General features: G+C 42.5%; 1 protein-coding gene and 1 long non-coding RNA gene across 2 annotated transcripts in view; one reads left to right on the top strand and one right to left on the bottom strand.

The window, feature by feature from the left end:
* Nucleotides 1–14,958, bottom strand: part of JADE2 (jade family PHD finger 2) — a 144,117-nt gene that overhangs the window by 27,394 nt on the left and 101,765 nt on the right. The window contains exons 6-8 of the mRNA XM_079968102.1: nucleotides 12,343–12,554; nucleotides 7,731–7,898; nucleotides 7,153–7,269 (exon numbers count right to left, since the gene is read on the bottom strand). Of these exons, the coding sequence (XP_079824228.1) occupies nucleotides 7,153–7,269; nucleotides 7,731–7,898; nucleotides 12,343–12,554 (497 nt within the window). The remainder of the gene's footprint in view (nucleotides 1–7,152; nucleotides 7,270–7,730; nucleotides 7,899–12,342; nucleotides 12,555–14,958) is intronic.
* LOC307211520 lies at nucleotides 225–6,772 on the top strand. The gene is made up of 3 exons (XR_013836500.1): nucleotides 225–1,020; nucleotides 1,616–1,768; nucleotides 5,496–6,772. It is a non-coding gene; the product is annotated as an uncharacterized lncRNA (long non-coding RNA).

Below are 14,958 nucleotides of genomic sequence, written 5' to 3'. Positions count from 1 at the left end.
TATTACACTCAGAAGCCTTGTTCTAGCAAAAATAGAAGGAAAGCCCTTCCAGGAAGAGGTGCTATGTGGAATGGGGTGAAGATGAGATCTGCTGTTTTCTTTGCTCTTCTTAAAACTTGTCCAGGTGGCCTCTCCTCTGGGTGGGAAGGGTAGGAAGAGTGCACTGATTTCACATTAACAAGCTGCATCCCAGAGGAAGTACAGGTCATTCTATCTATCTATCTATCTATCTATCTATCTATCTATCTATCTATCTATCTATTGGCTTGTTTATTTTTACACTGCCTTTCATCCAAAAGGATTCCAAGGTGGCTAATGCAATTTCTGTAGGATGTCACAAACATTAACATCCTGATAAGTATCAAATTAGAAAAGAAGGATGCAGGATTTTTATTTCTCCTCTCCATATTTCCCCCTGGTGACCAATTATTCAGAGCACACAAGGGCCATGCCTTTGCCCTGCTTACTACATTTTGAAAGTTATTGATACTTGAAGCCGGTGTGCTGGTCAAAAGGTCAGCTAGCTATGATATAATACTAATTAGCATGGGGTAACATAAACTATATGAGTCTGACCAAACTGCAGGAGGCAGTGGAAGACAGGCGTGCCTGGCGTGCTCTGGTCCATGGGGTCACGAAGTCGGACACGACTAAACGACTAAACAACAACAACAACAACAAACATGAACTATGGAACTGTGGGAGATTAGCAGCCAAACGTAACTAATGCATATTCCTTGCTAGTTAGCATGAGAAGGGGCTAATACCATAGAGCTGTACTGCTGACAGGCAATTGCTGAGTGTCTACTCAGACCATAGAAATACAACTGGTAGAGAGAGCTGTGAGTTACATCATTTCCCCTCCTCTCCTGGAGAGGAAGCAGCATATAGTACTTCCTGTTCCTCTCTCTTCTCTCTTCCTTTGATTAGTGCTGGATGCAGTCATGGCCCTGCTTGCTGCCGCTCTAGGTATGGGGCTTTTGCTGCTACTGTTGCTGTGAAGCAAAGCATGATTATAAAGTAGGTAAATCTTATTTGTAAACTTACATTACAAGTTGTTGCCTGATTCTTTGTTAAGTGAGGTAAGAAGGGGGAAGCCAGCTTACTTTTTAGTTGAACTTTCTCCAAAGGAGGCCCTGCAGACTAATTCCTATTCTTTTAATTGGGGTGCCAAAGATGGGATTTTCAAACTCTGTTAACCCACACGCATGGGGGCCTGGTGGGATAAACTGCAATCAATATATCCTCTCCTACCCATTTAAACCTATCCCACATGTACCAGTTTCCAACACTGAAGAATCCTTTTTTCACTGTGACACAGGGAAGGGCAAGGAAAACGGAATTCAGTAAAAAGGTGTTGGGGGAAAATCATTTTACTTGTAATGTCTGAATGGCGAATAGGACTTTTTTTTTTTTTTTTGCCACTGCGAAAAAAATTGAGGATACTTTATTACATTTATACACCAGCTTTCCTCCAAGGAGCTCAAAGTGGTAAACATAGTTCTACTGGTTTCCTGGAGGTAAATACCCAAGGTATTTATATATAACACAAACATCGCTGACATAGAAAGTAATCTCCTGTTAAACTAAGTAATATGTTTAACCCTTTGAGTAGAGCTGAGTCCATGTGCCAAAACAGGGAAAAGGAACCTGTGACCCTCCATAATATGTTCTGAGGCCACAACAAACATCCACCCCAGTCAGCAAGGCTAATGGTGAGTGATGATGAGAGTCACAGGCTGTGCAACCCTAATATAAAAGGAGAAAGGTATGGAGAAGTTCTGATAAATGAGTGGGTTGCTTTTTGTTTTGTACTAAAATGCAGTAGCGGTAGAAAGAAAATGGACTTTAGAGACTCTCCCCCACTCCCCAAATAATTCTGGTTGAGATTTTGCCTTTGCCTATAAAACAGAGCAACAAAAGTACTAATGGTGCCGAAGCATACATTTGCCCTTCTGAAACACTCATATTATATTATTGTGTGTTTATGAGGGTGGTGGTTAGACCAGAGTTTCTACCACATTGTTCTGTTCTTTTTGAACTACCTTAGCTAATGTGATTTTTGGGTCGCAGACTGGGTCACAAGTTCATGAATAAATCTACACTCTTGGGGGCTTGCAATGCCCCTGGAAAGACTGGACCTTTAACAGTATCTTCCCCTTTGATATATGTCCTCTAATTATATATTAAAAAGAAAGAGAACAAAAAAGTGAGCCTCAAGCTTTTGGCAAGCTAGTAACATAAAAATTAACTGATTAACGCTCAGTGCAGTCGCTAAATAGCTGTCAACAGTTCTTTTAAAGAAAAAAAAATCAAACAATTTTATTAAAGCCCTCCCTATCTAATTTGTTCTGTCCCCCTCCTCCCCCAGGCAGCAACATCTGAAGTGCCATTTCCTACCCAATATAACACATTCCCCAGCTAGCTGTATGTAACTCTGCTGTCTCCTCATGGATCCACCCACTATTCATTAACTGTTTTTTAATAGCTCTGAGTGTCAGGTAATTATTTAAGCCATAACCCATAAGAAATCAGTCTATTCCAGCTGCTAATGGCCAGTTAAACAGCAATAAGGAGCTGTTCTGAAGACCTTATTGCTGAAGACACCACACTGAGCAGTTTACATAGTTCAATATATTTGTTAAGAACCATGGTTGCTCCAGCTTGAATGATCGCATTAACGCAAGGGGACACTTCCTGAAGGATTTGAGAAGCGTTTCGGGATACTACACGTACTCAATTGAGTGTGAGGGCATTTCAGGGAAGAGGAAAAACAATTTTATGTTCAGTTTTAAAAGCACACTCTGTGCAGCTTTATCTCTGCCCCACTGGTCCCTTAAGGTGCTTTTCTCCTCTGCTGAGCTCCAGGAAAAACATCTGGTGAGAGGATGCTAAGGGAATGTAAGAGGTTGGGGCAAAGAGAGTTCACTTCCCCCTCACCTGAGCATCTCCCTTTCCTCTAAAAAGGCAGACCCGTATCCCTGTGACTGGGGCAGACCTAGGGTTAAACAAAGAGGTCTGATACTGAGATGTCAGGTTTGGTCCTCATATTTGCAGGATCTTAAGGAGGGCAAAAGAGTCATAACAGTGCTATGGAACACTCTTGCCACTTGTGGAGCTACTAACAGAAATCTGTCCAGGGTGGTGATCTGATAGCCCCTAAACAGCAGATCTAATCAAATATTTTAAACTGCATTCCATGCAGGGATAAGGTGTGGTGGGATGCACTGACGCAGACATGACCTAAGAATCGGAGTATTGAGTTTTCATTCATTTTGCTGGATGCACAGTATCAGTGCCCAGATTTGTAAAGCAATGCTGTTCTGCTATCATGCGGTTTTTATCATAGGCCTGCCTGATATAAATACCTGGGCTGGGGATGGGAGACTATGTTGAAAAGATGCAGCGGAGTCACTTTCCTAAGTGTTATTGCATTTTGAGGTTACAGGCTTTTGCCAGCAGTAAACAGCTTTGATTGAGTTTTCTTGTCCAGTAGCCAAAGCTGTAATTTTACTGCATACATAGCTAGATAGCTACTGATGGAGCCAATTGTGTTTATATTGGAGTAACATCTGGGGGTACTTTAAAATGAGTGATTGGAAAGATCCTTTGTGCTGTTGTGCACACAACTAGCTGCAGTGCTGAGATGAAAGCTGGGCAAGGACCTCTCCGGCTTAGCTAAGCTACTGAAATAAATGCATCTCGGTTTCTCCCCTCCCCTCCCTATTTGCGTCACAAACAGTATTAATATCATTATTAAATTGTTTATGACTTTTGCTAGAACAACAGCCTACACAGTGCCCTTTTATGAAGGAAAGATTATCCGCGCTACCTTACAGATAAAACAAACAGAATGCCACCCATCCTGGGTTTCCTCTGACAGATGGCAAGTAGCAGTTGTCAGGGACTCTGCCCGAAATGCAAATAGGAAATAATTAGCAAGCTGAGCTGACAGGTCAACAACGAAAAGTACCTGCTCAGCAGTAGCTACCAAAGAACCTTGCATTAAAGTGATAATGAAGACGTTATTGATGCATTATTCCCCTCCTCCAGCCCAGCTAGCAGAATAAAACCATACAGCAGAGTGGGGAGAAGAATATACTGAAAGGTAGAAAGAGTTGGGAATTGTGTTAATGTACCACTGTATAGGGTTGTAGACTTAGTCTTTTCAAAAAGGGAATTGTTTAGTACTGTACTCTTGCACATCCCTGCCCCTTGGAAAACCAAAGTCATATAAGCGTCAACGTGGTTATTGTGAATGATCCTCTGTATCACTGTTGAACCTCTAAACCAGCGTACAGTGGTACCTCGGGTTACATGCGCTTCAGGTTACAGACTCCGCTAACCCAGAAATATTACCTCAGGTTAAGAACTTTGCTTCAGGATGAGAACAGAAATCGTGCTCCGGCGGCACAGCGGCAGCAGGAGGCCTCATTAGCTAAAGTGGTGCTTCAGGTTAAGAACAGCTTCAGGTTAAGAACGGACCTCTGGAACGAATTAAGTACTTAACCCGAGGTACCACTGTAGTTGCACTGATGTTGCATTGCCTAAAGGTACTATCTCCCAGACCACCTCCTTCCCTACAGCACTTCTCAGATGTTAAAATCAGCAGAGGCGGCCTTCTTGGTAACACCACCTCCCTGGAGAGGGCATTCTCTGTGTCTGCCCCTAAATTCCCTCTTACAGAGGTGCATGTGGCTTCATTATAGTGTGTTCAGAGAATGCTCAAGATGCAGCTTTGCCTGTGTGCCCAACATACTCCTATGGCTGAAAACTGTTTTAACTGTTTTTAATTCTTAATTTTAGATTGTTGAAACTTGCCCCAAGACCTGTTGGCGAAGGGTGGGTAATAAATTTAATAACAACAACAAATGTATTTATAATAGTTCTTATCTGCCCTTCACCATAAGGTTCCAGGGTGGGTTATAGTAATATAATCATACAAGTAAAGGAGGAAGGATTTGTATACGATTATAAAAATAAGTAACACAATTCCTAGCAACCCCATTACTCCATTACCTACTCCATTACTTTTCTCCACTAAGTCCCTGGCTATTGTCACTTTCACTGAGCTGCATGAATTTTGATCCCTTTGCCTGGAAGGTTTCAGGAAAGTTACCCCCCGCCCTTGGCCAAAAGCTATTTTATAAAGCTATTGTGGAGTCTTCTATGCTAAATTTCACCTGCATAAGCAAACCCAGATGGCGATGCTACATCAACACAAATAATGAGATTTGCAATCCTAATGTGATGAAAGTGGGGGCAGATCTGAATTCTAATTCCCCCTCCCCTATGTTTCAGTTTGATGCTTAGTCATTGCTTAAACGTTTAAACAAATGAATCATCTACATATTTCTTTCATTCCTTCTTTTGGTGAAAATGTTCTCCCTCTTACGAGGCCAGCGCCAACAAAAGCTCAACTGTCAGTCTTATGAAGACTTATGAAATGTGGGATGTCAGCAAAGGAGACAATAAAACCCTGTTTTCCATTTCAGGTGACCTTTCATGCAAATCCACTCAGCTCAGAGCATTTCAAAACTAACACGCGAGCCAGAGCTAAGAGGATGAAGTCTCAGAGAAAACTGAATTCTTCCTTTTCTTCCTACCCCCCCACCCAACGCTGCCAAGTGTAGCCGTCTCGTTTCCCTGCCCTTCCGTTCTTCAAAAGCAGTTGCCATTATGACAGAATATCTCCATCTGGCAGGGTGAATAAGCAGATCCACCCAGAGCCATCGCAAATGGAATTGAATCAAATGTTGGAAAGATTTAATGAAACGTGTGTGAGAGCTTTCACTTCAGGCTAAAAGAGATTGCTTTAAAATTTCTCCCTTACAATGCCCCAAACGTTATGGTGGTGGCTTCACACTTTCTGTTCATATAGCACATGACTTTCCTTCCACCAGATAGCTGTCTCACGACAGTTGCAGCCTCAACATACAAACAATCTTTGACAGATCCTCCCTTTGGACCCAGAGATCAACACTTCGGTAATCTTCCTAGAGATCAAAGTGAGCTTGGATAAGATAAAACACTGTGATAAAAGAAGTGGAAAAGAACACTTGACTGTATTCAGTGGCATTTCTTGTTACCTGGGAACTAAAGATAAAAAAGACCAACATTCTGCTGCTACCTCCTGCAAAACCTGACAGGAAGGGAAATAATTTACACACAAACCCCCTTGACTCCATGGAGACACTGGGAGAGGAGAGGAGGAGGAGTCCCTCTCCTTTCCCTTCCAACTAAAAGCTGCACATGAGATAAAAGCCAGTGAGGTCAATGTAAAGTAACATAATGGTTAGCAGGTTGGACTATGACCTGGGAGACCAGAGTTCGCCCACTCAGTCTAGAAGGGCACTGGGTAACCTTGGGCCAGTCACCATCTCTTAGCCTAACCTACCTCACAGGGCTGTTGTGAGGATGAAATTTTTTTGGGGGGTGTCAGGTGACTGCCATTGGAACAGGGGAGAGAGGCAGAGACACTATCGGGATACAGGGAGCCTCCAATGCTTCTAAGGAGCAGTTCCTCTTCCAGCAAGGGGAAAAGCCACACCTCCAGTGGAGAAGAGAGGGAAGAGGCCAGCCAAGTGAGGAGAGGGCTCGAAGATGCTGTTGAGAGCCCAAGCGCCTCACCTAGCCCGGCTGGCCAGGAGGCACACACGCCACTTCTGTCGCCACGCTTGCGCAGAGGGGTGAAACACAAGGAGGGGAGGTGGAGATCTGGGGTGTCTAAGTTCTTATATTGGGGGAGAAGCTGGAAGGTGCAACTCCCAGATTCTGCCTAAGTGACTAAGACGGACATGAACCTTGTGTATCTTCACTGTATATAGTCTGCACAATAAAACCTGTAAAAGACAGGTCAGAGTCCTGCCTGGTTACTCACGAGCAACTACCACCCAGCATTCTGACAGGGACACACCCCCATGTACACCATCTTGAGCTCCTTGGAAGAAAAAGGTGGTATAGAAATGAAATAAATAAATAAACAAAAGTTATAACAAAAGTTATAAACACCCAGCAAGGCCTAACGGGTTGCGCCTTTTGGTCGCTTGTGTATATTATTTGCCAGTGATTCTCAACACGCATTTCATTAAAACAATTTCTTTATCTTTCTGATATGGGTGGTGCACAGTTTGACTACACATAACTGCTTACCTGAATACATGTTCCAGTGCACTCCTTGCAAAGACTGCATGACAAAGCCCATCTGCTTGCTGGGATATGTGATATCTTCGTAATGGGTTCCATTTTTTCAGGGCATCCAATGCTAACCTGAGCAAAACACAGAACACACCAATTATTGGCTATCATGTATCTTCTCAAAGGATAAGAACAGAACTCTAAGGGTGGCTCTGATACAAACTAAATTCGACACATCAACCATGTAATGTGTGAAACAGAATTAAACTGTGAAAACTGCTACCAGGAAACTGCAGGTGTATCCATGGAATGCCTGCAATACATGTTACAACTGTAGTGTGAATAGCCCTGGGCATAATTATAGCACATTGCATGGAGAAGGTTCTGAATGTCTGAATGGACTGTTTAGAGATCACAGTGCTTAACAACAATAAGCTTTTAATTTCAGGCATCCTTAAGTCCTGTGTGCTCAACATAATCCTTGGCATGAATGACAGGTGATGATTCTGGACAGTACCTGGCATGGTGAAATCCAAATATATCTCATCTACATCACATCTACCTACCACTTAGAAAGTCATTTAGTATCTTACTTCAGGTATCCATAAGGCACAGCTAACGTGGACCCATTTTGTCCCACTCCGGGTGGGTTTCAGAGCTCCCCCTCTCTTTGGGCAGAGTAAACACTTTGGCTGGACTCCAAGGGCACAGGTTCGGCAAAGCCAATTTCCGATGGGAACTTTCAGGATTCCATAGCAAGCCTAAGTAAACATATTGCAAAAAGTAAGTTGCTTTTATGAGGGATGGAAAACAACACTGTAAAATACACTACAACCAAGACAGACAAATTAAATGTGGCTATCTCTGATGCATTTAATTCCATGTGCTAAACCTGTTGGTAGACATATTGCACTTCTTACATTATTCAGTCTTAGTTTCTTAGTCTTTGAGAATCCATCAGTATGATTATTTACAAAGCACTGGAGTTCAAGTCACAAGTGTCCAAATCTTAAGTATTCCAGAAGTTATGCAAGTGTGTGTGTGTGTGTGTGTGTGTGTGTGTGTGTGTGTGTGTGTAGGCATGCTCCAAACACGCCTTTCAGGATTCCACAGCAAAGTTTAAATGATTAATATACCAAAAGTGGCATTAACTTCCAGATTTGGTTCATTATACACCCACATATTATGTATGATGTTTAAACGGTACATCACTGTTGTTAAGATTGCTTTGAGATATTTGAAAGGAAGCAATTAATAAGTGGAAATAAAAATTAAATACTGTGGACATCCCTAAGCTTAAACTGGCCCTCACCCACGATGGGGGCTGAATGATGATCTCATTAGAGAGCTCTTCCTCTCTCTGGTGTTTTGACAATCCCAGAGCTTGATATCTTTGCTACTAATGAACAACTGGGAGAGGAGTAAACATGGGAGGAATGAACACAGGTACTGGGCTCTCATTTTTTTGTGGCAGTTTAGGCAGTTTAACATCCTAAAGCAGGGGTGCCCAAACTTTTTTCAAAGAGGGCCAGATTTGATGAAGTGAACATGCGTGAGGGCCGACCAAAGTTGTTGAACTTTCTTTTTAGGATTGAAGTTGACCCCAAGGTTGTTGAGCTGTTTTTAGGATTGCAGCTGTTGGGCTTTTTTAAGGATTTTACCCCAGGACATATACTGCTACAGGGGCTGGATTAAATCAAACGGCGGGCCAGATTAGGCCCCCGAAACGGACGTTGGACATGCCTGTACTAAAGAGTCATGGATTTCTAGAGGATAGTTTTTGTCACGTACAGCAGGTCCCAGGTTCAATCCCTGGCACCTCCTGGTTTAAAAAATGGGGGAGGGAGTATGTTTGCATTTCAAGTTAGCAAGATTAAAGAAGCCTGAGACCTGCTTGAAGCCTTGGAGAACGATGCTTCCAGTCAGAGCATACAGTCTTGGGTTAAGATTCCCCACCCCAATCTTGCTGGGCTACAACTCTCATTGTCCCAGACTATTGATCATGCAGGCTGGGGCTGATGGAAGCCGGAGTCCAATAATATCTGGAGAGTCACAGGTTCTCCCTCCCCCAGCGTAAATGGACCATTTTGACTCCGTAAAGAGCAATTCCTTATGTTCATGTTCAATTCAAGCCACCCTGAAAGTCACTAAGGCACTCTTGGAGAAAGAGTAACACCTCAGGTTCATTTCCACACAAGCTACAGCAATGCTCAAGCCCATCAGTGTGGGCTACCAATACTGGAATGAATACATTAGACCTTAAAAGCTCATTGCCTCATTAGCAGGTCCCTCTGTAGGTGGTAAATTTTAAAGCCTAAAGGTAATCCAAAACCAGCTACTGACTTATTCATTTAATTGATCTGACGTGTGTGGCAAGGCGGCAGTTGATGCACGATTTAAAGTTCCTCTTGGAAAAGGTAGAATTTGTGCTCTTTCCTGCAGCTGTTTGCAATCTTTAACTATAAGCTCCTTAAAATTCACAATGTGTCCCAGATTGTTGTGTTCTTCCTTCCAGGTTAATTCACTTGTAGGTTAGTGTGTGAATCACATTATGGACTTTTAAAGAAAATCCAATATCATTTTCTTCATTCTGAGCTCATGTGTCTTGGAAGCACAGTGTTTAAACAGCTTTGATTTAACTGTGCCAGAGAGAATGGAGGAAGAAGAAATCCTTAGGAGCAAAGAGGAATCTATAATCAACTGCCTTCAAATTCACCTGTCATTTCCATCCCTACACTGAGATCAACAGCATGCTTGTTTGGAAAGGAGGGGCACACACAAGCTGCACCCAAAGAAGTAGCAAAGGGTACTAATGAACCAAATGAAAATGTATTTCCTTCAAAGACTAGCTCTCAGCACCCCTACCTGTTTCCAATTTTGAAATTCATATGACTGTTGTTGTTTTTTAAAGGCAAAGTTTTCTCACCCGCTTTTTGGTAGAGGGCCAAAATAAGGTCGTAAAATTTTAGCGTGCGCAGAAACTGCTGGTGACACAACTTTGTGGGCAATTGCAAGGCATGCCTTCTTCGTCTGCATGTGGTTTGCATGTCATGATAAGGCAAACTATGAGCTTGCACCTGCTTTGCTTTTCCCTGGTCCTTTTAGCACAGTGTGGTGGGGCAGCTAAGTCAAGGCTTGGCTGAGCAGAACGTCTGAACCCAGGATCCTAGTTAAGGCCTCACCTTGCTAACCATGACGTGTAGCACTGCTAAAAGGACTGAGGAGGAGCAAAGCGGGTGGAAGCTTCTTTCTGAAAGCCAGCTCAGTTGCATGGTTTTGGTAAGCCATATTTCAGTTTACTGCAATGTCTTAAAGAGGCTACGGAAGGGACCGGGGTTGCTGTTGCCACTGCTCAAGACGCAGCCAGTCGGACATAGCAATTCCTGCCTTCCTGGAGGAATTCAATCATGTGCCCAAGCCTTGAGGGAGAGAAGAAATGCTTGCTTCTTAACACAGCGTGAAACTCTCCAATGAGGTGCATTAAGCACCACCTTTTTTCTGACAAAGGCTCTGTCCCATGTAAGACAAACAAACGTTCAACACCAGAAACTTTTTCTACCATGGAAATACAGCTGTGCCTGCTGGACGTCTCTTTAAAATTGTAGCTGTTGAATGTATTGGGGGAAATTGTGAAATCAACAAATGAGGCAATTAGACAAAATCAACAAACAAATAAAAAACCTCACAAGGGACCATTTCTGTGTCTTTTTGCATAAATTTATTGCTCAAGCACATAAACCAGGGAAGAATTTGTCTGGATGAGGGTAAACAGATACAAAGGAGAAGTGAACTTCTGCAGCTGTCTGACAGGTGCAGCTTGTTGTATATAGTTGATCGGGGGGGGGGGGAAGCATGTTCTGAATTTTTTTCATGTACACAACACTTAGTTATCGAAACCCTTTTCTTCCATTATATTGGATCATCCCAGGGATATAACCTGCCCACACCATGTTCTGCTGTGTAAGAAATCTTTATGATTCCTGGGCCTCCTTGGCATTAGAACTCATGGGGGGGTGATTAAAGCATCTTATACTGTGTCACAACACACGGAAGCAGAAAAAAGTGACAAGAGGCTGGTTATATAAGTGAGGAGTTGTTATAGACATGAAAAGGGCAGGGAACAAAAAACAAAAGAAGACTCACTGGAAAGGAAAAGTTAGAAGCCCATAGCCTTCCTAGCACTATGATGCTGACTACTTTTTCCATATACATGAGGCTACTTCTGTAGAAATACACATTTCATTTCCATACTCTATTTAAGGACATGCACCTTTTGTACTAGAGTCGACTCCTCTTTGTAATGCTAGTCTTGTAACATCCTAAAAGTAATCTCTGGAAGATATGATAATGTTTTACTTTTAACGTATCAAAGACTTGCATAACTGTGATCCACTAGGAAATGGATACCAGTGATGGAAGCTGTGCCCTGTGTCCTCCTCAACAACTCTTTTTCTAAATCCCAAAATGCTCTGGTGCAAATCCTGCTAGCAAGTGACAGCACTGAAACTCCGCCAAAAGAGAAAGAGGGGGAAGCCTGTTCTCTCTGCTTAAAGGAAGCTACCTATGATTACACAGAACATCCCAGAGTCAGGTTCACACTATTGATGGCCTGACTTCAATGGATTTTCTTTCCTTCTAAAGGACAGTCGGGAAACTTGGCTAGACAGGAAATCATGGGACGAAACTTAAGAACTTAGCCCCATGCCTTACACCCGTTATATTACTGTTTTTATACCAGCATAAGCTATTGGTCAACACAGGCATGTGTGAATTTACTTACGCCTATGTTCAGGTGGGCCTGAAGGAAGACTCTTTTTCCTCCAATATTATGGTAAGCAATAATGTGAACACAATACAATACAAAACAAAATACAGGTAGAAATAACATATGAAGAACATAAATACCGAAGAATAAGAAATGCAAAAGGCAGGCAGGAGATTATAAGCAGGACAAGTTTGGAGGCATCCTCTATTCCCTAGCACGGTGATTCCTCTCTCTTACCTCTGAGGCAAGACTGTTGTCTCAATGCACATGCTAACTGTGAAGAAAAGCCCAAACTTTCCCATGTCATGAGAGGACGTGACAAGCCACAGCAGTAATGGCTGGAGGATGGCTGTCATTCTTGGTTCTGGTGTGTGTCAGGCAACTAAGTCCTCTGGGGGAGGGGGCTGTACTGCCTCAGCAAAGTGAGAAATGCTACTCACCTGGTGAACACAGACGTTGCATTTGTCACAGAAAACCATCTCGTTGCCATCCTCTCCTTCTGGTGAGCGGCACACGTCACACACAACATCCTCATCGTACTCTATGCCGAGACCTTCTTCTGTCTCGATGGCAACGTTCATGTTCTCATAGCACAGCGTCTCCAGCTCCTCCAGTACTCTTTCCAAGGTGAATTCGTCCATTTCTGGCTTTTCTAAAAGACCAAAAACAACAACGCTCAAATTACTTTAATGTCAAGGGTTCTCAAACTTTGTCGCAGTGAGAAAGGGTGGGTGTTATGTTTAACTGCAGCACAACCGACGCAAAAGGAGCACATTGTTGACAGAGCCTCATCACCTTAGCCCAATTGAAGTATGTGCCAAAGCTGGGCATAGAAAAGAATGCTTGCCTCCCTTGACTATAATTGGTGCCTACTTAAAGAAACAACAATCCTGCTCCCTTTGTGGACTATGACTGTTCTGTTAACCAGTCTTGCTTTTAAGCCCTGGAAGCAACTCCCTGGAGTACCTGCCATTGTACCTGAGCTACATAAGTAACTACCTATAAAGGGTATTTTCACAAGGCCATTGTACATAAAAGAAACACTTTATAGTGTTGAATAGACAAATGGATTGGTAAAACAAGGTCTTGTTCAGAAAGCTGCTTTTGGTTCTGATGGCTGAGTTTATGTGTCACAGTTAGTAACAAAAGGATGTGTCCATTAAAGTGGCAAACAGTGGGTAGTAAAGAGGGATGAGATCAGCCAAACCAGTGCCAATAATTTGCTTTGGCAGTATCAACATTTATGTCTTGCAAGGATGTTCTCTGTTGTTTGAACTTTTAAAAAGAATGCTTTGATGCAAATAAGCTTGTGAAAACTGATCCACTTTAACAGTAATGGCAACTGCTCACAATGTGTTTATTAGTTTGCTTTACACACCCTGCACAAAATTTAAAGGGGAGGGGGCATTCACAAACTCTACAAAAAGTGAAAAATTAATTTGTTTTGTATTTTTTTGTATTTATGTTAACTGTATTTTATAAATATATTTTTTCTTGCACTCTTAAAATCTACCCCTTTTGCGGTAGTGGTTCTTTGTTTTCCCTAGTCAGCTGATATGCTAAAATGGGGTGGTCTGCTTACTTTTTGTATGTCTTACTTTGCTTTTTATTCTCATTATACCAGATTTCTCAGTAACAATAGCTAGTAATGTGATCCTGTCAGTGGCTGATCCACAGCAGGAATCTTTACTTTGAAATTATACCAAACATGTCTTGTTAGCAAAAGTAATTTCTGGCTGCTACCTTAGTCACATGATGATTTGTTTTTTAATAATCGTTCTTTGGACATTTTATTGATATTTTGTTAATTAGCTAAGATATTGATAATGGGAGAGAAATGACATACAGTTTTTAAAAAGATACAAATAAATAAATAAAAACTAGCAACTAAAGCAGGAAAATCTAAAATGTTAAAATTTCACCAAGCCTTCATTCTCACCCAACTTCTTCTTTGAGGTTTTTTTTTCTTCATTCCAACACTTTCCCAAAGCCAATAGGAATGCAGCCCCACTGTTCAATGGAACAGTCTGGCATTGAGCATGTACAATGAGGCTAACTAGAGCACCATAGCTCTTACCTTTAAAAACACTGAATAAGCAGGGTGTCTCAGAGGGGTACTTTGAGAAGTGCTATATTTGCAAGACACTCTTGCTGCTACACATTTTATTTTGCTAAGGGTATTTGCATCATATTTCCCCAACTGAAATCTAAATCAATAAATAAATGATGAATATGTAAAAGAAAACAGGTTAGATGACCACAATTAAATCAAAAGTACACAATTACCACCACCTAACTACATTTGTAGAGTGATACAGATTATCTTATTCATAAGCAGGATCATAAAAGTGATTTTCAGTTATGGTTCACACCATATGTTCATGGTACAGAATGATGCTGTGATTTATCTGCCATATGCACACATTGCATTCAGTGCAAAATCAGTAGTGTAAACACAATTGGCTAATCACAATTTACACTCCTGTAGCGCAGGGACGCAGGTGGCGCAGGGACGCAGGTGGCGCTGTGGGTTAAAGCCTCAGCGCCTAGGACTTGCCGATCGAAAGGTCGGCGGTTCGAATCCCTGCGGCGGGTGCACTCCCGCTGCTCGGTCCCAGCGCCTGCCAACCTAGCAGTTCGAAAGCACCTCCGGGTGCAAGTAGATAAATAGGGACCGTTTACCAGCGGGAAGGTAAACGGCGTTTCCGTGTGCGGCTCTGGCTCGCCAGAGCAGCGATGTCACGCTGGCCACGTGACCCGGAAGTGTCTCCGGACAGCGCTGGCCCCTGGCCTCTTAAGTGAGATGGGCGCACAACCCCAGAGTCTGTCAAGACTGGCCCGTACGGGCAGGGGTACCTTTACCTTTACCTTAGCGCATATTCAGGGCCCAATAATTTTTCCTCTGCACCCAATACAAAGTTGTAACACAGATCTGTTTCCCTTTTTCCTATTTTGAAATATTAGAGCATTGATTGGTGTCCTTTGGGCTTTTTAGGTCCCTTTGTTTAAGTTTCTTATGTTTCTGGCTGCACGACTGCCAGACATGAGAATATGAA

Source organism: Podarcis cretensis, assembly GCF_951804945.1.
Source record: "Podarcis cretensis genome assembly, chromosome: 2".
NCBI lineage: Eukaryota > Metazoa > Chordata > Lepidosauria > Squamata > Lacertidae > Podarcis > Podarcis cretensis.
Note: the sequence above shows the minus strand (reverse complement) of the source record. Positions and strands in the feature narration are given on the sequence as shown.